The sequence below is a fragment of the Oculina patagonica genome, chromosome 7, assembly GCF_052425735.1.
Source record: "Oculina patagonica isolate OP01 chromosome 7, crgOcupat, whole genome shotgun sequence".
Classification (NCBI taxonomy): Eukaryota; Metazoa; Cnidaria; class Anthozoa; order Scleractinia; family Oculinidae; genus Oculina; species Oculina patagonica.
Window position 1 is genome coordinate 3,598,499 of NC_135764.1, and position 20,254 is coordinate 3,618,752.

A 20,254-nucleotide genomic window follows, 5' to 3' on the forward strand; every position below is an offset into this window, starting at 1 on the left:
CCGACTGAATCTTTAGCCGAAGCGGCTTGTATCGAATTGCGCGAAACTACCTTATCATAGAAAATTAACGCTTCCGTAAATTACCAAGGTCTTTGAAATTAACGAGACTTGAATTAACGTGAATTGGAGGAAAAAATTTCTTTTGAATAAAGGAAATTAACGCAAGGGATAGGGCAATTTTTTAAAATGAAGAAAATTAACGCAACTTTCGATGTCTCTAAAGATATTTTGGCTGTTGCATCGCTCTTCTGAAAGCAAGAATTAACTGGAAATATTGCAGACAGTTGACATATCTTTAAGGCTTTTATACTGTAAAAGACTGACAAAATGTGCAGAAAGAGGAAGTTTGTTGTTTCCTAGTTTCTAAATGTATTCGGACAGTATCCAGTATTTGGAATGAAATTAAGATCTTGAAAATTAACGCTCCACTTAAATAGGGTCGCGGACATTAACGCTCACAAAAAATAACGCGACTTAATGTTTAGAATTCACATTAATTTCCTATAACAAGGTATCTCGTTCCAGAAAAAAATATTCGAGAAACGTTGCCCTGGAAACGACACATTCGAGAACAATTAAAAGGCTTACTCGAAACTTGATTAACTGAAACAAATCGTCTTGTCACATTAAAGAGCACCTTAAAAGCAAACCCGAATCTCAGCGACCACATTCCCTCTGTTTTCAGTTTTTCCTACGAATGTTTGACATCGTTTTATTCAAAATGATCAGCGACTCGTTTGGCATTCGACAAACTCCGTCTAAATGTAAAAAAAATATTTTCGTGAAACTGAAACAAAACTAGACGAAAACGGAAAATATGTGTGCCGTGTTAAACGTTTGAAGTGGTTTATGTACTTGAACCTTCACGTATTTACAGACCTTTAAACGCATGATTTGCTCAAACGTTAAGCTATCACGCTATTAATTTGGAAATTGCACTCAGCCTAACTAGACAAACAAACATCTTTAAACAAACATCTCAGTTTTGCTTACTTTTCACTGACTACCGCATATTCAAAGACAAAGAAATCAACTGATTATATGAGTTTGAAAATTCAGTTTAGAATGGTTTACAACGTTTATTTAGATTTCACACGTCTGTGGGATGAGGGTGGCACATTTTACGCAGTATGCATCATGCTAAAAGCTTAAGACTTATAAGCCACTCCCATTAAGTGACAGAGTTGATAAACGAGGACAACGTTCTAACTAGAGTCAATTGACCTCTTATTTTGAGCTCACGCACTTCTTATCTGGATTTCTTGGAGATGAATACGAGAAACAGAGCCTACAAGACGTGCGCCACTTTTGACTACGACAAAGAAATGGAAAAATATTTGAACACGATTTTTCGTAACCTGCGCGCTTTGGAGGAAATTCGACGTGCTAGAGTTTCACGGAAGTGTGATCATCAGTTGCAACAGATGCCAAATAACGAATCGTCAGCCGATGCGGCTTGTATCGAACTGCGCGAAACTATCCCGGGAAAGTTCGCGGATGAAACTAAAGTTCACATGGAACAATTATATTTTAAAAGTCGAAATCAGACGGAGGTGCCTGGAACGGACAAAAATTTTTCAGTGTGGCAAGCGACGGTATAATATACAGGGGAGCTAAAAGATGCTTTAAGGAACACTGGACGGGCATAGACGCGGAATTCACTCCACGGAAAGTATGGTAACTCGACACACTTTATTAGCGCCTGAAATGGAGGTGAACTGAAGCTACGAAAGCAATTCCCGAGAAGTATCTCTTTCAAATAAGAAGTGAAAGCAACATGTTTGTTACCTCTAATTTACTTATTCTACGACACAAGTTACGTACGTAGACGCTCGCTTACTTATCAGCTGAAGGTAAATTTTTAAGTGTACTATATACGAGTTTGTATGGATTTGAAATTTGATGAAAAAATCGCTGGTTTTTAAACTCTAAAAGTTACAATAAAATTTGAAACCTAGCCTGGTACCTTGCCAGGCGCTTTGCAATACATTTGTTTGATTTAAAAGTGTTTTGTTTTAGTGACACGTACTTTCAAGAGATTGAGCCTGAGATAAGGCAGGAAAGCAAGATGTCGAAGGACAGATTCATATTTTGGAGATTTCTCTAGACTGAAAAACTCGGCCGGCAGAACTTGCTGAATGTAGCTGAAGAGCCGACACCCTCACGTTCCACCCGCTCACTGTGATTTTATCAAAAGTGAGTCGAATTTGAAGGCAAAATGTTCCTTTGAATTCGCAGCTTTTGACAACAAATCTGCCACCAATGAGTGTGAAAGGAAAAAATGTAGGTCTAACTTCCATCTGAGCGATGAAATTTTGATTTTTCATCACCTTTTCAGTCAATTTCCCTTGTCATAGAACGTTAGGAGGTATACTATTGAGCTGTGTTGGCTTTTATAAAAGCTTGCTTTTTTGAGCCGTCCTGGATTGTGGAGTGTCGCATGTCGCTGACTTACAAGTACGTGACTGACCGTTAAAATAAAAATCAGTCATCCAAATGGCTTAAAACAGCAATAGAAAGACAGAAAAAAAGGACAAAAGCTCGGGTAATGTTTTTTAAGGACAAAACAGAGATCATTTTTGACCGAACACAATCCAATTCATACAAAAACATTTCGTTCATTTTACGTTTATACAAGGTCAGCAGACGAAAGCGACGGAACGCATTGGATTAGTGAGTGGGTTCCTGAAAGCAGTGCTTCTTATTTGAAAAAAAAAAAAAAAAAAACGCCCAGCAGTTTACTTGAAGTTTGTTTAGTCTTTACAACTTTCTATCAAACTTTGACCGAAAAATTCTTCTTCATGACGTCACTAGAACGAACGTGACCACAAATAATTTGATCCGCGCTGCCCTGGGAACAAGGCAAAGTGAAAATCTCTAATATAGCTGTAACATGCAGTCGACTGTGTGGGGCTGAAATGGGAAGAATCTTCGGCGCAATTTTTTTTCGAGTAATAACGTTAACTGGCAAATTTTAAAAGCTTTTACTAAACTGAACTTTGTGTTCTTGAAGAAAGTTCGTTGGTGCATGTTATTTTTTGGCGCGGTTTTAGTTGGTCGGTAATTACCACTTTCAAGTCGAGGGTCGTAAAGTGTGTACATGCGAGTGGGAGGCCAGAATCACGCTGATCAAAATTTAAAGTGACATTTTAACTACGCGTGACGGCCATTTAGTAGACAAAAACTCTCAAGCAGACACGTTTTTTCAGCAAAAAAATTCAAAACACGACATGCCCTGGCTTTGTACCACTGTCCTTTACAATGACATTATATTACCATTTCGGCATTTCTCTGATCTAGTTTGGTTACAGCCTGTACCTAGCTCTCGTAGCGTTTTTCGCTCTACCCCAACTACCGAGAGCATGGAACAGGCAAGTTTGGTTTGTAGGCGGTGCAGATCAACTGAGTAAAGACGACTGTTGTTGGAAGTCTTAGCGTCTAGAATTCGAATCTGTATTATTAAAGGTCGGTTTAACTGAATTTTGAGCCCTGGTCAGTTAGTTTTAATTAATGGCGTTTCAAGTTATTTTTAACGTGGAAACAAAACATTTTTAACTTGCGTGAAAACTCAGTGATTGTCTGATCGTACAATATTAAAAGCACGTTTTTATAGCAATTAGAAATGGAAAATTAGAACAAGCTAGGTGGGTGTGTTGAGACGTGCCGGCTTGCGAAACCGTCATTAAATAATTAACTTCCCATCGGATGGGAAATAATCATCCCTGTATAAGGAAGCATTTACTGTTCTTATAATTACAGCCAAAGCAGCCTAACATTCTTCAGTCCCTCGTGATTACCAATTCACGGACACTTTCTCGGTTTAAAAGGCGCAGAGATCAAGAGAGAAGTTTTTTTTTTTTGCAAATTATAAATTAGTGAAGGTATATGTACATGCACGTTGCAGATAAGATAAAATCAATATAACAGAAGTTTAAGTTGTTCAGTATTTTAGTCGCTCATGTTCAACTGCACATGCTAAAACGCGTTTTCCGGGTTTTTCTCGGCAATAAGTGACGTTATCTCTTTCCTGGTGGTGTATGTCAGTCACGGAAGTATCCAGGCTGTAGTCGTTATAGTTTAGAAGACAAAAATTTTAAGACAAATACTATTAAACCGACACATTCGTCATAAAAATCCGGTGTATTTGGCAATGATACCGAAGTTTTCATGTTGCTTAGATACCGTTTACCGCCAATTTTAATGTAGCCCTCAAACCAAGATGGTGCCAGAAAACGTGGTCTATTGCTCTCAGACAAAAACACTCTCAGACTACGAAAGCTTGGCACTTTATTAAAAAAGCTGAGCAAGGTCATTCAACACAAAAGCTTACCAACAATTACAATGCTGTGATCGCATATGGCTCGGTCAAGGCACGCACTGAATCGTGAAAAAATCTTCCGGCTTTAATTGCTTTTAGTGACCTGTAGTTGAACCTTAATTTACGTGCCTTTGTGATTGATTTGATATGTGCCAACACTTTTCAGTTTCAACAAGAAAAAAATGAACTGTCTCCCTGAAAAATCAATAGCGTTTTTCTTTTCTTTTCGCTTCGTTTCGTCTATAGAAAACTGAAGTGTACTTATTGTATGAGTTCTTGGCATTACAATGGTTTACATGCCAATCAGCACGATCGATAGCGGCCCTGCTGGGCGTGATTTGTAAGTGATTTGACTTGAGCTGACACCGTCACGTTTTTGAATAAGTTATGAAAATAGCAAGCTCTTAAAAGTATTTTGTAGCGGCTTGGTATACACCGTGATATATCCTCTAGGCTTTGAATGTAGATTTGCAACGCATACTGACCCGGATTTGGTAAACACAGATTACACGTTGTCATATTCGGACAAAAGAGATAAGGAGTTAATAAGGACTGAAATCTTGCAAAAGACGCAGGAGATTAGTTTCAGACTGCAGAACAGCTTTGGTGGCGCTCTTGAGTTAGAGATTTCTTAGGCCATGGATGCCAAAACTCGAATCCACAAGAAACACTCTTCAACGTTTGACTATGAAAAGGAGATGGAAAAAGCGTTGAGCGCGATTTTTCACAATCTTCGTGGTATAGAGGAAAATAGATTTCGGATCACTTCTTATCAACGCGATCCGAGTGAAATCGTGAAAACCCGAAGTACTTCGGAACCGACTGCTTACATCGAATTACCACTAGCATCACAAAAACATGATCCTGAACTACAAGAACAAATCCACACTGAACAAGTTAATGTTAAGACCAGAAGGAGGTTACCTGAACTACCAAAACGAAAAAGCTGTTCTTCAATAAGTGAGTGAAAATTAAATTATCTGTGGAGTCTGAGAGATGCGCTCAGTCAGTCAGTGGCAGACAGTCGATGCAAACGTCCGGCTCCGAGAACAGCTTGTTCGGCATTTCAAGTGATAGAGAGATACTTAATCAATTTCGCTTGGTCTATATTGCTGGATTTTTTCCGCGATGGGTGCTGGTTTATGTGCGCTTGAAAGTACCAACGGAATTTACTAAGTACAAATTGCGGAGCAAGGGTCGAACAAGACTCGCAAGTCTGATCGAGGTCCTGCGCTCTACGATTACAAGATCACAATGACATACTGTATTTTGTTGTTAGGTCTACCCTTTTCTGAAAGATGGAAAACTTGCCGATTTTTCGACTTTAATTTTAGCAGTAATGTCAAGTTTAGCGTTAATATTACGACATATTGTATATTAATTGTTATAATTTTTCTAAGAAAACACCCTCGGTAAATATTAATAAACGGGAAGACGCAACAATGTTTGCGGTCTATCAACGGTTTATAAAGACAACTATTAACACTAAATCAACACGCAGTAACTTCATTGTTAATCTTGTAAATAATAAATTGCATCTCACATGAACAGAGGAAAAAAATGCAGTCTTTCTTATCGATAATTGTCTTAAAATCCGCTTCAGTTGGCATCGACCTGTACTTTATCCAGATTTATCTCAGTCTGAGGACATTTTGTTAAATTTCAGTGGACAACGATCTAAATTGGGTACTTAAAAGGTGGCAAAGTCAACACAAGGGGTGGTGTTTTCAAGCGATAACGCAACTGTCAAAGAAATGTTGAAGGCATAAGTCAGTTCCCGTTACAAAGCGAAAGACTTTGAAATGAAGCAGGCCGATCAATTACAGCAAATGCGATTCATTGTTCAGGCTAATTAAAATAACGGTTGTCAATAAACTGAGATTGAAACAAGGCGGTCAAAAGATAGGTATGGGTCATGTCAATTTCTGTTTACAAGGGATTTTAATTGATCACGCAAACCGCGAAATAGAGATACAGTAATATATGTACAACTGGAATTTTTAAGCTGGTTGAAGAAAGGTTAAAATGCTAGTTCATCATGGTGCAAAAAAGTAAAAAATAGACGCCCAAGAAGCAGTAATAAATCAAACAGTGAACTAGCGCAATTAATTTCTCTCTGTGTTTTATCCATACATATCTTAATCGGTGTGCCAGGGTTCTTATAAGAAGCTCTATTCAAATTCGCAAAAGAATGTTTGAATGTATAAAGCAACAATATCGGTCCAATTTTGCCGGTTCATGGCTTAACTGAGCTCGGAGCAAGGAGGAGGGTGAGCTTTTTGTGAGCTGGGTTTGGTGTCCTCACCAAGAAGGAACCCGTGAATCAAGCCTGAGTTGACACTCTGTATTTCGTGAGAATATTCTCATCGTAAGTGCGACTCAATGCACTGAGGAGGTCAGCTATGGCCTTAGTAGTTAGCTTGTCTTGCAGGTAGATCTTGGCCTTGACCAGACATTGGATAATCCCATTTGACAATGCTATAATGACCCTATAATGCTTCGGCTTTTACTTGACCACTTAAACTGAGATAAACCCGCTTCACATTTCTAATCTTAGGCCTACCTGTGAGCTTCAGCTCATTGTTTCAGTTTTCAATTTACTTTTTTCCTTTTGTCCGTGAGATCATTACTTGATTGAAGAGATTTCTCATCGCGTTAATATGAGGGGTCATCGCCGCCAAAATCCTGTTTCAAATTCTGTTACGTAGAACCTGTAATACATTAGAACCGAAATTGAACAGACAGAATAGAATTTAGGAAAACAGAACAGAAATTCAACAAGCAGAACGGAATTTTAAACATCGTAAACCACAAACATAACAGAAATTGGAGCAGCAGAATAGAAATTGACTTTGTTCCAATTTCTGTTCTGTTGATTTGTAGTTTATAAATTCTCCTCTGAAAACACTAGAAAAATTGAACAAGCGAAATAGAATTTAGGAAGACTGGACTGAAATTACACAAGCAGAACGGAATTTACACAAGGTAAAAGGAATTGGAGCAAGAGAACAGAAATTGACGCCGTTCTAATTTCTGTTCTGTTGATCAGCGAACCGAGCGGAACCTGGGAAAGACCCAGTTGAACATTATAATTTATGAATATTAATGCAATATAGTTCGCGCGCAAAGAAAATTTATCCAGCTTTCAAAATGGCTTCCGTACGAGAATGTATACAAAGTTATGTTGTGGATATTCAAAGGCGTTTCGAAAGGGGAAACCACAACGCTGATGGTTTAGATTATATAATATTTCGCCTTGATTGGGTGATTAACATCCTTTTGAGATATTCGGGTACGGAGAGAATTGACTCGAGGGTAATCGACCTTCTTCGTGAGGTGAAGGATACAATTACTTCAAGGCAATGTCCAAACTCTCATGCTGCGGGAACTATTTTTACAGGAATGCAAGGAAGACCAAAGTTTAGTATTCCAAAAGAACAGCTACAGTTCCTTATCGAACAGCGGTTTAATATTCCAACCATAGCTAATATGCTATGCGTAAGTCGTCGAACTGTCGAAAGGCGATTGCAAGAATTCGGTCTCAGCTGTAGAGAAGCGTATAGCACAATGAGTGATGAACGTCTGGACATAGTTATAAACAGTATTTTGGCCGACTTTCCGGAGACCGGGTACAAAAGAATGACTGGATTTTTGAGAGCAAGAGGAATTGTTCTTCAACAAAACAGAATTCGTGAAGCGATGAGAAGGATAAATCCGGAGGGAACATTGTCACGTGCCCTAAGATTACATTGTATAAATAGAAGAAGCTACCAAGTTTCAAGCCCACTGGCACTCTGGCACATCGATGGCAATCACAAACTCATCAGGTAAAAAGATTCAATCAATAAACGTCAAAGTAATCGTGTTGAAAAGAATGATGGTGAAGAAAGAAAAATGGTAGATTTTTAAGTAAGGCAAAAAAAAAAAAATGTTGGGACAAAACATGTCAAAATAACTATTATGTTGAACTCTTTCAACCAGAAAGTTAAAATATCAAAACTGAAACTTTAGATAGTCCTAGACTATCATTTTCTAATTGTGGGGTGTGGTAGGGGCAGGAAGGTGGGAGGCTGTAGAAAGGAGTGGGAAAAGAAAGGGTGGATAGTGGAAATCCCAAGATTGAGGGAACCTTGATAAATTGATAAAACGTTTGCAATATATATGGGGCAAAAAGAATGGAACCACTACAGAAAGGGGGGCAGGAGGCAAGAGTGAAAGGTCCAGGAAGTGGGGAGGTTTAGACCCCCTGCCCCTCCACCCCCCTCCACACACACACACAATTTATGTTGGGTGGCCCCTTGATTGCATCATGGCATTTAAATTAAAAAAAAAAAACAGTTTTGTTTGAATTGCAATCTACACAGGTGGCGATTTGTAATCCACGGTGGAATAGATGGATTTTCCCGAATGATTGTGTTTCTTCAGTGTAACACAAATAACAGGGCTGCGACAGTGCTCAGACTGTTTCAGAGTGCTGCTGAGGTGTATGGTCTACCATCACGTGTCCGTTCAGACAAAGGGGGAGAAAATGTAAAAGTTGCGTTATACATGCTCAATCATCCACTTCGTGGGCCTGATAGAGGGAGTCACATAGCAGGACGCAGTGTACATAACCAACGTATTGAAAGGTTGTGGAGGGATTTGTTCATGGGATGCACCTTTGTTTTTTACAGTCTGTTTTACCACATGGAGAGTTGTGGCATCCTTGAACCTTCAAATGAGCTTCACTTGCTTGCCTTACACTATGTGTTCCTACCTAGAATCAACAGAAATCTTCAGATATTTCAAGAGGCATATAATAGAGCTCCTTTAAGCACAGAAAGGGGGTGCTCTCCAACACAGCTTTGGATTCGTGGTATGTTGGGTGTGGCACAATCCCAGCAACGAGTGGCACTGGAGTTTAACAACCCAGAGGTAAAGAGAATTAATTTGATTTTACAGATTATGGGAATAACAAGGCCTTGTGTTATTCATTGAGGCTGGTCGACAAATGGAACGTAGAAAAATATAGGTGTCTACACTATTCTGACTCTTAAAAAGGATAAAACAAACACCTTGCAGCAAACATTTTGGTAAATTACAGGTACATGCACTTCTGGGTACTTCACCTTACAGCCAGCCTTCAAGGTGCACTTGTCAAAAGAAAGTGTGGCATCTCAAAATCCTGCCTTCCATCCCTTGAGTGTTTTGACATTTTTATTTTCGAGATAAGGAAGTGGGGGGGGGGGATGTGGAGGTAAAAATAAATTTATTCCCCTTATAATGTGAAGGATTTGGCAGTGTATATTATTCAATAACAGCAGTACTGCTGTATCTACATCATGTTTGTCATTGTTTGAGATAGATCACCATCCCTTTCCTTTTCAGATTATTGATGAGCTTTATGGTGTAGATTTTGATGGCCCACACCCATCAGAAGAATATGATGGTCCAATTTTTAGCAACGAAACTTCATCTGTGGAGGTGCCACAGACTGAAATGCCCATCACTGAGGAGGCTCGCCAACAGCTGAGAACCATTAATCCTTTACGAGATTCTGAAGTCTATGGTGTTGACATTTATGCAGAAGTGTTGCAGATTCTAAGTTGATCATTAGTCGATCGACACTACTTCTTGCGCTTATTAAGGTAACAGTGGTCTAGAACATTCATTTCACTGCAACAAAACCTGGACCTGGCCTTTCACATGTTATTACCAATTGACATTACATTCAAAATGAGACCATTTCACTTTCATTAATAGTGTTAAATGAAAAGAATAAAAATGTTTTTTTTGAAGTTTAAAGTGTAATTTCTCTTTATTTATTTGTAAAAAAGTACCATCATACAACAGAATAATAAATCAGCATGACTTCGTGGATACAGGCTACAATATAAAGAATAAAATATGAACTGGAACTAATTTATGAAACCTTTAATACGACTTGAGCCTGACTCAGAAAAAAAATTTACATTGCAAAGGATAAGCTACAATGATGAAAAAACCAATCATAGGAAACAAGTTTCAAATATGAACTAGTTAACATAAACTGCAACATATCAATTAATGTGTGTATTCCATACAAACAAACCATCCATCAATTAACACAATGCAAATGTCCTTCACAAACTGCAGAACATGAATCTACATCTTTCCAAACCCCACTTTACCATGTGAAATAGAAATATCCATGTATTTCACAAAATTGTCATACATGGTGTGGTATGTTGGTATCTTCAGCAACTTAAAACAGGTTTCTGCTTCTGCCAGAACTTTGTTTGGTGTCTTTGCAAGAAAGGTAACTGTCATCTTTTCTTCAATGATTGGAAGGGAGGGCCAACCAGTCCAGAATTGCAAGAGCCCCCCTAGTGTTTCTTCATCCTTAGAGCCATCTTAAAAGTTAAAAAAACAGAAACAAAACAAAATGAATACTTTCTCATCAAATGGAAATTTTTGCAGCTTAGGCCATGAGTATTTATTCCAGAATATTTATTGTATCCACATTTGGTTTTAAATTAACTTATCAGGGGGTAGGGGCATGCAGTTGGGACATTCAATTGCTACTTGCCAACTATGTGCAGATATGTCCAGGATTGAACGCTGATGAGATGCATGTTCCTCATGACAGGCATCACAAAGTGTCCTCATTAATAAAAGTTCACCAAAACACACCAAATTTTGTCAAATATGAAGTAATATGGAAATGTCAAATAACACAGACAAACATGAAGTTCTCATTAAAAATACCTGCATCTAATCCTGGACATAAGTGACTATGTGTTTAGATGCTTTCCTTGGCACCCGCCTGACATCGTAGAATGAATTACATGTGCAACAAGCATGCATGTGTATGAATAATTAGCATGAACCTCAAAAAATATTCATTTAGAAGTTAACATCACAATACCTCTGGTCTTGAGCTCATCTAAGTACTTTTCAAAGTACTCTTCAGCTGTTGCTGTGCTGTCATCAATGTTATCATACTTGATCAGTTGCCTTAGCTCTGACACTTCAATCGTAGTTTCAGCAGCTGGGAAGATTAGTAGTTGTACTTGTGGATGTTGCTGGACAAGGTCAGTCCCAGTTGTGGCCATTACACGCACTGAATCTAATCCCTTCCTGAGGTCATCCAAGACAGGAATACGCTTAGTGACAACTTCATATGTCAGGACACATTCGTAGGCCAATGACTTGTTGGAGGGAAGTACTTCAATATGAGGAAATCCTGCTGCCACAAGTGTGTCCGCAATATTAAAGTCCCCATCGGAAGTAAATTTGCCCAGCTCCTGGTCACTGCAATCCTTAAGCTAAAGAGGTAAACAACTTAAATGTCTTGCAATGAGTAACAGCAGTATAATGGTAAGCCTAACAAATTAGCTGGTTACACAATGTTAATATAGTGTTATTTCTTCAACAAGATCAGAGTTGTCTAGTAACAAATAATATAAATTTGCAATCTTAAAGTTAAAAATATGGTTAAAATTCTTACCATAATGTAACTGTAGCCCACATACAAAAACTGCTTGATCTGGCTTGGCTAAACAGGTTCTAGTATTTTGGGTATTAAAATGGCTGCCAAATTTTTTGTCTGAGAAGGTTCTTATACCTGCTTTTTTTTTTCTCATGAGTGACATCATCTGTTTGAGGTTGAACACACACTCACTGTAAATGTAATGTGTGTCCTAATAACTTACCTCTTTAAGAATTTGACGGAGACAGGGATCTGGGATATCTTCAAGAACCAAATGCTCCAAGGCAGTGTCTCGGCTGCCACTTATTAGGTAGCTGATAACAGCTGGTGAGATACCTTCCAAGCCTTTGCATTCATTTATAAAAGAATGCACAATCATCTTGCCAACCAGGACAAAGAAGCAGCTGGATACCAGGTCGTAGTCACAGGATGGAACAAGGTGACCGGCCTCTCCTTCAAACAGTTTAATGCCATTAAACTTCCCTCTCACTAACTCCTGCATCAGATGATAGAAGAATGCTCTTGTTGGACCACCAGCATCTACCCCTAATTCTAGTGTACCAGAGCTTTGAAATTGGATGTTCAGGGGACTTTGTAGGTTAAACCTTGGATTCTTATACTTCCTCAACACCTGACTAATGATGCTTTTGTCTCTAGTGACAACTAGGTGTTCTTCAGGTAAATGGGACTGCACAGCTCCAGTTACAAACCGCCTCAAAGCTTCCTGGTAATCCAAGTTCCTCATTCCCCAGGCTGACAAGGGTGTATTCCAATCTGCATTGTTTTCATCTTCATCTTCTTTAATTCAATTTATAAAAAAAAAGAAAAATAATGATTATCTTCACACTCCCAATGATTTCCTTTACTTGAGAACTGTATTCATTCGATTAAGTGCACAACCTCGAATAAGCGCCCACCTCGAATAAGCGCCCACCCTGTAGGTAGGAAAAGGTAATAAGCGCCCAACCCCACCCTCCTAAAAAGAGGGCACAAGAGGAGTAATGACTATTATTGAAATTGAGATTGAAATTGACTAAGTACTACTAAGAGACTACCCAGAAGACCAAGTCTCTTTGTATTTTTACAGAAACTTTCAATGAACAGTTAAAATTCAGCTTTGGTACATCTTCACGTTTTGTTATTTATAATGTTTTCTTACAAAATAAAAGTACTTCTTGCTAAAAATGGTGAAAATTTAACAAGCGCCCACTCTCAAGGTCCAAAATTTAATAAGCGCCCTGGGTGTTTAATCGAATAAATACGGTATTAAATGCTCAACACAGCTTTGGATGTACTATGTACATAATAGATGAACTGAACTAGATAATATGAAAGGATAATTAACTCTAGTTAGGAACTGCAGTACATAAACATTAATGTATCTCCTAGAAATGTTCACTCACAGTTCCCACTTTCACCATTTGGAAAGGAAAACTAGCAACAAACAGTTCAATCATTGAACTATTTTTTTTCACTTATCACAGAAAGCCTTGTGACATTTCACAAGAAAACAAATAGTTCAATAAATTATATAGAATCTAAATAAGGTAATAGGCTGAATTGTGAGTTAAATTGTGTCAACTCACATCTGTAGTTTCTCATTTACAAGCTTTTCAAGTGTTCTCCCAAATATACCCTATATGTTCAAGCGAATTTGATTAAACATACAAGTTAATTCCTGTATAGACCTAAATCAACATTCATTTCCATCATTCAAATATTTGTTTTAGTCTGACCTTTCGTATCCATCACTCCAGATAACAGATAATCTACTGCAGCAGACAGATCTTGACTACCCTGTACAAGTGCACCTTGAATTTTTTCTGGACTTTCTTGAGGAAACATTTCCTTTAGTTGATTCTCCAAACTTGCACCACCTTTAAAGGACAACATACCCAAATTCTTGTTAGTTAAGTTTACTCTGTTGAAAGTGGTTCACCGTTGCCAGTTAATAAAAATAGCCACGATATGTTCTAGTTTTCCTGTGAAATATTCACCTCTCACCTTGTGAAATTGTGTTCAGAGTATCAGTACTTTTATCACCACCAGAAGAGCTGGTACCCTGACAATTAAAACATATACTTTAAATTCTGGTCGATAGCAACATGTACACTGATAGAGTTAATATCAAAAACTTTTAACATCAAAAGTTCGGGTGTTTACTTATTTACATTTAAAAATAATGGTATAGTACTGGAAAAAAGTGTTATCAGTGGAACCTGTGATACATGTGAGGGTGTGTCATGGGCAAGTTAAAGCTTACATTAATTTTTTTTAAGCTAAAATTATAGCTTACCTCCACCAATACCAGAGAGTCGTCAGTCATGGCTGGCAGTGTTTCAGATTCCCTTCACACATGAAAACATGCAACATATTAATCAATAAACACTAACCATGTATTATATTTTAATTGTTTATGTTTACCGCATACCCAAAGACAAAGGAGAATAACATTTAAACCAACAGAAAAATGCCAATGGTTTTGCGCATTTAAGGAGTGCGTGAAACTGGAGCAACTGTCACTTTATGGTAAATGGTACAATGGCATGTGAGGATGCAAGTGAAACTTACCGCGGTCTGATATTGCACTGGGCTTGGTGCTGCCTAAAGGTGGCCAAAGCAATGTCTTCTCCACACTCCAGACACTTGACAGAGAGCACATTTTCACCTTCAACCTTTAAACAAAAGCACTTGTTATCAAAGTAGTAACTTCAGATAACTTAAAGTTAATAAGCTTGGAGGTAGTTGTAGTGATGACCATAGGATTTACTGGTATAATTAGGTACCTTATTACATGAAATTTTTGCGAGACATTAGTTTCACAATTTCAAAAAAAACGCGAAATTAAAGTGACACGAACAATAAGTGTCCTGAACATAACATGACATGAATATGAAGCGAGTTTATTACCACTGAAATGTCCAAAAAGAAAGTGGATAGTTTAGTTCACTTTGAAGATGTGAATGCTGATGGCAAGCTAAGGAATAATGCAACTTGGTTGGTGGAAATGTGTCACTTTTTACCAACTCACAGGGGAGGGTTCACGTCTTTTAAGGATAGCTAGGAGAGAAGGAGAATTAAGGGTGCAATAACTGGAACAGACATATTACCATATTTTCTCGATTAAACGCCCCTGGCGTTTATTTCAAACTTAGCCAGGTGGACCCGGCGTGTATTTGACTCCTGCAGTTTATTCAAGCCTGATTTTCATCAAGCAACGGTTTTTATTCATCATTTTTGGCAAAAATGTATCTTGCTAATACACCTACAGCATTTTATACCACAAATAGATACCTAAGGGACCTATTTTCAACTTCACCTTGGAGATCCGGCGTTTATTTGGTACCCGGCGTTTAATTGAGAAAATACGGTACCACTTGTCGTCAGTAGTCAAGACATTTATGCAAATGACTGGTCAGACTTGTATATGTTTCTAAAAAGAAACCTTTTTCTTCTGAGTGCATAAAAAGGATTTCTCAATTCAAATGGTATTTTAGTGAATTAACTTAACACCAATCACGTTAAAGCAGGAACTACTTTTTTGTAGAAACTGAAAAATGCTTTGTTTTTATTGTTGACAGTAAGTCCCGCCGTTGCATGTTTGTTAATATATTGAACCTTTGTTAAAGTCCATTTGTTTAGATTCATGTTCTTTTCTGTCACGAAATATGCAAACATCAAAATTAATACTAAATAAACGTGTAGCGAAAATCTTGTTATAAGGTAGTTAATTTCATATAACACGCTTTGAATGTTATCTAAATCGTTAACTTTCCATTTATTAGCATATTATTGTCCCTCTGTTGCCTTTGCAAAGGGACCAATAGGCAACAGCAGGGGACGGAGCATAATTTATTAAAGTGACAAAACATGGCGTTATTTTCGTACCTTAACCACTTGCATTTCATCTGGAAATTGCGAGGTTTCGAATTCGGAAGTTGAGCGTCATTTTCCTCCTCGTGAAATTCGTTTTCAGTTTTTTCTTTTGTTTTGTCGATGATTTTATCCGTTTCATGTTGAAAATAACTCGAGATTTTCCTCTTGGAAATTGTTCCAAAGAAATGTTGATGTTTACATAAAGCAAAGAAGATCACTTCGGTCCACAAAAGAAACGAGCTGTCAACACGAAGCCTGCAAGTCTCATTCCACTTCCAAATATGGTAAAATTGATCCTCACTTGATTATTGCTTTTGAGCGGCTTTTGAGTTTACAAGATGGTAGAGTGTGCAATAATTCGGCGAATAATTATATACATTATCTAGTAGAACTATAGGATTTCATAACAATATTGCAGAGTTATTTGGGGAAACACTTCAAGTACATGTACTTCGAAAATAAGGGCATACCAAAACCGAAAAAACCGTGGATGAAACTGCGTAATGTGACAACATTCGACCCTTAATGACCCTTTTATGTTGTTCAAGGAGCGAAGCGTGAGACAATATTTAGTGACTTTAAAAGCAATTTACATGTTAAAGGTGCTGATAAATAAACAATTTTTATCTGAAAATGTGAAATGCTAGCCGACAAAAAATTAAATATATTTTAGAAATTATTTTTCGAACCGCGTAGAACAAGAAAAAAAATTCCCCAGATTAGTTAGAAACGACTAATATAATGTATGACCGAAAGGGAGAAATTTTATTTGATGAGGTTTCTTAGGATTGAAGAGCAGAAATGTCTAAAACGCAAATCAATAATTATCACAGTTTCGACGCCATCTTGACGGGTAGGCAAGGCGGGTAGAAATTACAGTGTTTGTATGGGAATCCGACGGCAAATATCTTTTACAAAAATTGAATTCTGGATAACTTATGAATTGTAAAGTTAAGATACTAGGCAAAAGTTTTCGTTCGCCGAGTTTGAAGGATGTAGCTGGGCTAGAAAGCTGGGAGGGGGAGTTCCTCACCACTCACAACTAATTCAGATTTCAGGGGGTGGAGCGGGAGGTAAATTTAAATTAGACTGGACTTATAATATAACCACTTACCTCCTCGGTACTTCGAATCTCATTCATGTCCAAATCCTTCTGGAGTGGCCTGATGTAGGCCAGTGCTTGGCCAAGTCCGGCAGCGTCGCGTAGGAAAGGCACTGAATATCCCCCAGATGGAGGGATGATCAATGAGAGCTTTGAGCTGGGTGACCCACTTCTCAGCAGTTCAAACCCAGCACCATCTTTCAATTTGGGGTAAACACTCTCCAGTCTGGTTTTAACATCTAGAGCACTTCCTTTACACGAAAAAACCACTTTCCGGCGTCCAAGCCCAGCATTCTGCAACGCAATTTTTTGCGCACGTGTTGGCACAGAGGCAGCTTGTGTGGACCCAAGACAGAAGAAGTCATGCGTCCACGTCTCTTTTACCTGGAAGGTCCGAGGCCTTTTCGCTGCAGGAGGCCTTGCAGAGTGAGAAAAGGAAGAGGTGGCTGGATAGGGAGCAAAGAGTGACCTAAAATTCTGGATCACTCTCTGCTGGGTGGCGTTGTTCCCCACCTGTTGCACTGTAGTCGTCGACGACGATACATGTGACGATGGACATGCCTGTCTTTCGCTTAAAGGAGCTATTTCGTCCGTATTTTCCGGAACGCTGCTACGGGCCTCGATGAGGTTCTTTACTTCTTGGAGGAGAGAGATACACCTCGCTGGGAGATCGCCTTCGGAAGCCATTTTCAAAGTGGAATAAATTTTCTTTGCGCGCGAACTATATTGCATTAATATTCATAAATTATAATGTTCAACTGGGTCTTTCCCAGGTTCCACTCGGTTCGCTGATCAACAGAACAGAAATTAGAACGGCGTCAATTTCTGTTCTCTTGCTCCAATTCCTGTTACGTTGTGTAAATTCCGTTCTGCTTGTGTAATTTCAGTCCAGTCTTCCTAAATTCTATTTCGCTTGTTCAATTTTTCTAGTGTTTTCAGAGGAGAATTTATAAACTACAAATCAACAGAACAGAAATTGGAACAAAGTCAATTTCTATTCTGCTGCTCCAATTTCTGTTATGTTTGTGGTTTACGATGTTTAAAATTCCGTTCTGCTTGTTGAATTTCTGTTCTGTTTTCCTAAATTCTATTCTGTCTGTTCAATTTCGGTTCTAATGTATTACAGGTTCTACGTAACAGAATTTGAAACAGGATTTTGGCGGCGATGACCCCTCATACGTTAAAGCCGGGAAATCCAATTCTTGTCTTCAATTTGAATGCATGTCTTTCACCTGACAAAATGGATAAAATGATTTGCACCATCAGTCAGTTTCTTATATATCTTCCTTCAGGACAAAGTGTACGGTAACTGATTGGATGGGATTACTGCTGTCAGCTGAGATGCTGTCAGCTGAGAAATGTTAGATTTCTTAACTGACAGCTGTTACCTTTACTCTTACTCTTTGAGTTCCAATATGTCTGCTTAAAAAGTTTTTCAAAAAAGCCGGTATTATTCAATTCCCCCGCCGGAGGGGGGGACTCCTATATGAATGGGGCGGGGATGCTCGTCGGAAATTTTGAAAGGAACCTCTAAAAGAGACCAATCTGGGCGTGGCTGAAGCTTTTCGTGACCCCTTAAAGATACCAAAATACTAAAAATAGAATTTATATTGTATATTTCTTCGTGTGGAACCCTAAAAGAGACCTTGACGGCTGCAGTTATAGGCGTTTTGCCCGGAACACCCTAAGCGAGGCCAAAAACCCGAAATTTTTATCCCGAAGCGAGATGACGAGCATCCCCACCAATTTTTTTGAGAGTCGCCCCTCGGACTCAGTTCGTCTGTGTAACATATAAACGACAATATAACCTGCGATGAGGCGTTCCTTTTTTTCCCGTCGCGAAAGAAAAGAACGCCTGATCGCAGATTCGCAGGTAACCACAATCATGACAATGGGGCAACCTTGAGGGGCTGGGAACGAGTAATAAACCCTCTATCCAAAATGGCGGATAAGCAGGGAAAAGAAAGCGCTCACAGTCCAGAAGTGCTTGATTTGAAGATCTCACAGACTCTGTACGAGGTAATACTTTATAGCATGTATAGATGTCTTCTCTTGCAAAAGTTAAAACTTTAAGCTTCATTACTTGCCTTCGCCTCTAGATAAAGGAGCTAGAAGTTACAAACCACGAACTCAGCTGCCTGCCAGCCAAAAAGGTAAGCTTGCTTTACATGTAAAGACTGTAAAGCGTTCTTCGGTTCAGTGTTTATGAAACTGTACTATCAGTATCAAGGTAACTGATCGCTTGTTTATCTTTTACAGAGGGTGTACACGAGACAAGGCGCGGGGAACTTGTTCTTTCTTTCTGATCGTCCGCACGTAGTTGGCCAGTGCAAAAGTGAGTGAGGGCTGGGCGGGGATTGGGGAAGGAGTTTGGGCCAGAGCCCGTCGTTGAATTCCCTAAACCCCTTCAGAAATATTTGAAAGATCAACTGAAGAATGCCAATGGAGCCTGCCCCTTTAGAATATCTCATCAACAAGGCAAGGGGGGGGGGGGGGGGGGGGGGGAGAGGAGGGATAAAAATGGAATGGCCCTAATTCCATCTTAGACTACGTAAGGGAATAAGAGTGATGTCCCATCTCAAACCAGAAATATATTTTTATTCCTGCTACAGGCTCTATAGCATTACCACCCCTTTTCCCTCTAGACCCCATTCCAGACAGCATAGATAAATTGAAAACCGGTTGAAGCCCACAGGAAATTCATTGACCGTATGTGATAATGATATAAACAATGCTTAATTTGAATTTCACAGAAAAGCTTGAAGATGCCAAGAAGGTTCTTGAGGAGTTAAAGAGACAAAAGCAAGAGGTTGTTCAGTTCTAGCATGGATTTTCAGAGCCATTTGTTACGGAACTCAATCATGCAGGATATTGACAAGTTTCATGCACAAAGGATGTTATGGACAGCCATTGGCCACATTATGTTGCCAGGGGAAGGATTGCAGGGTTATTTTCCTGAAGAGCAGCTAGTATATCGAGCATTGACAAAACTCTCAGGTGTGGAAATGAAAACAAGATCATTGATGTCTTGAACCAAGAATTTGTTTCTTTTTATTCACTACTTCTTCTAAACGACCAGCAGAGCAAGGAGAAGTGACTACTGACTAAACATAAGTGTGTCAAACACACAATTTTTCCTGTTCCATATATCAGGGAGGAGCAAAGACTGGACATGAAAAAATTATGGCAGAAGTTGAACTTAAGTTTCAACTCACTGGGAGAGAGAAGTGCATATTTGAATAATTTAATGTGATTTTACCTATTGGACTATAAAAGGAGCTTTTGACCCATAGTTATCTTTTTATCAAAACTGTGTATTAAAAAATATAATAAAAAATGTTCTCTTCTGTAAACAATTTTGATTTTCTTGTAGACTAAATGTCTGATTGTACTTGCTCCATTCTCATCCCCAGAGTTGCCTGTCTCTCTTAGCCCACAGACCTGTGCACAAGGGACAATTGGCTCTGGGGTAGGCTTAATTTCTTTGTTCTGCTCAAGAGAGGGGGGA

General features: G+C 38.7%; 2 protein-coding genes and 1 long non-coding RNA gene across 3 annotated transcripts; 2 read left to right on the top strand and 1 right to left on the bottom strand.

Annotated features, from left to right (window-relative positions):
* Positions 1-7,453: 7,453 nt before the first annotated feature.
* Positions 7,454-10,108, top strand: LOC144660176 (uncharacterized). The gene is made up of 3 exons (XM_078520769.1): positions 7,454-8,145; positions 8,683-9,232; positions 9,686-10,108. Exons 1-3 carry the CDS (start codon positions 7,469-7,471, stop codon positions 9,905-9,907), a joined length of 1,449 nt encoding a protein of 482 aa, XP_078376895.1. The 5' UTR covers positions 7,454-7,468; the 3' UTR covers positions 9,908-10,108.
* Positions 10,109-10,182: 74 nt separating this feature from the next.
* LOC144661064 (uncharacterized) lies at positions 10,183-17,433 on the bottom strand. The gene is made up of 8 exons (XM_078521771.1): positions 16,759-17,433; positions 14,340-14,443; positions 14,065-14,116; positions 13,773-13,830; positions 13,505-13,645; positions 11,992-12,566; positions 11,205-11,604; positions 10,183-10,689 (listed from the first exon to the last, which is right to left on the bottom strand). The coding sequence occupies exons 1-8, from the start codon at positions 17,431-17,433 to the stop codon at positions 10,442-10,444; spliced, it is 2,253 nt and encodes a 750-aa protein (XP_078377897.1). The 3' UTR covers positions 10,183-10,441.
* Positions 17,434-18,643: 1,210 nt separating this feature from the next.
* On the top strand, positions 18,644-20,088 carry LOC144660569 (uncharacterized). The gene is made up of 4 exons (XR_013572113.1): positions 18,644-18,765; positions 18,846-18,899; positions 19,006-19,081; positions 19,500-20,088. It is a non-coding gene; the product is annotated as an uncharacterized LOC144660569 (long non-coding RNA).
* Positions 20,089-20,254: the final 166 nt, after the last annotated feature.

Coding starts and splice junctions, on each gene's coding strand:
- LOC144660176 (XM_078520769.1), top strand. CDS start 7,469: ATGGCTTCCGTACGAGAATGTATACAAAGTTATGTTGTGGATATTCAA. Junction 8,146..8,682: donor GGCAATCACAAACTCATCAG/GTAAAAAGATTC, acceptor CAATCTACACAG/GTGGCGATTTGTAATCCACG. Junction 9,233..9,685: donor TGGAGTTTAACAACCCAGAG/GTAAAGAGAATT, acceptor TTTCCTTTTCAG/ATTATTGATGAGCTTTATGG.
- LOC144661064 (XM_078521771.1), bottom strand. CDS start 17,433: ATGGCTTCCGAAGGCGATCTCCCAGCGAGGTGTATCTCTCTCCTCCAA. Junction 13,646..13,772: donor TCTGAACACAATTTCACAAG/GTGAGAGGTGAA, acceptor TGTCCTTTAAAG/GTGGTGCAAGTTTGGAGAAT. Junction 11,605..11,991: donor TCCGTCAAATTCTTAAAGAG/GTAAGTTATTAG, acceptor TTACCTCTTTAG/CTTAAGGATTGCAGTGACCA.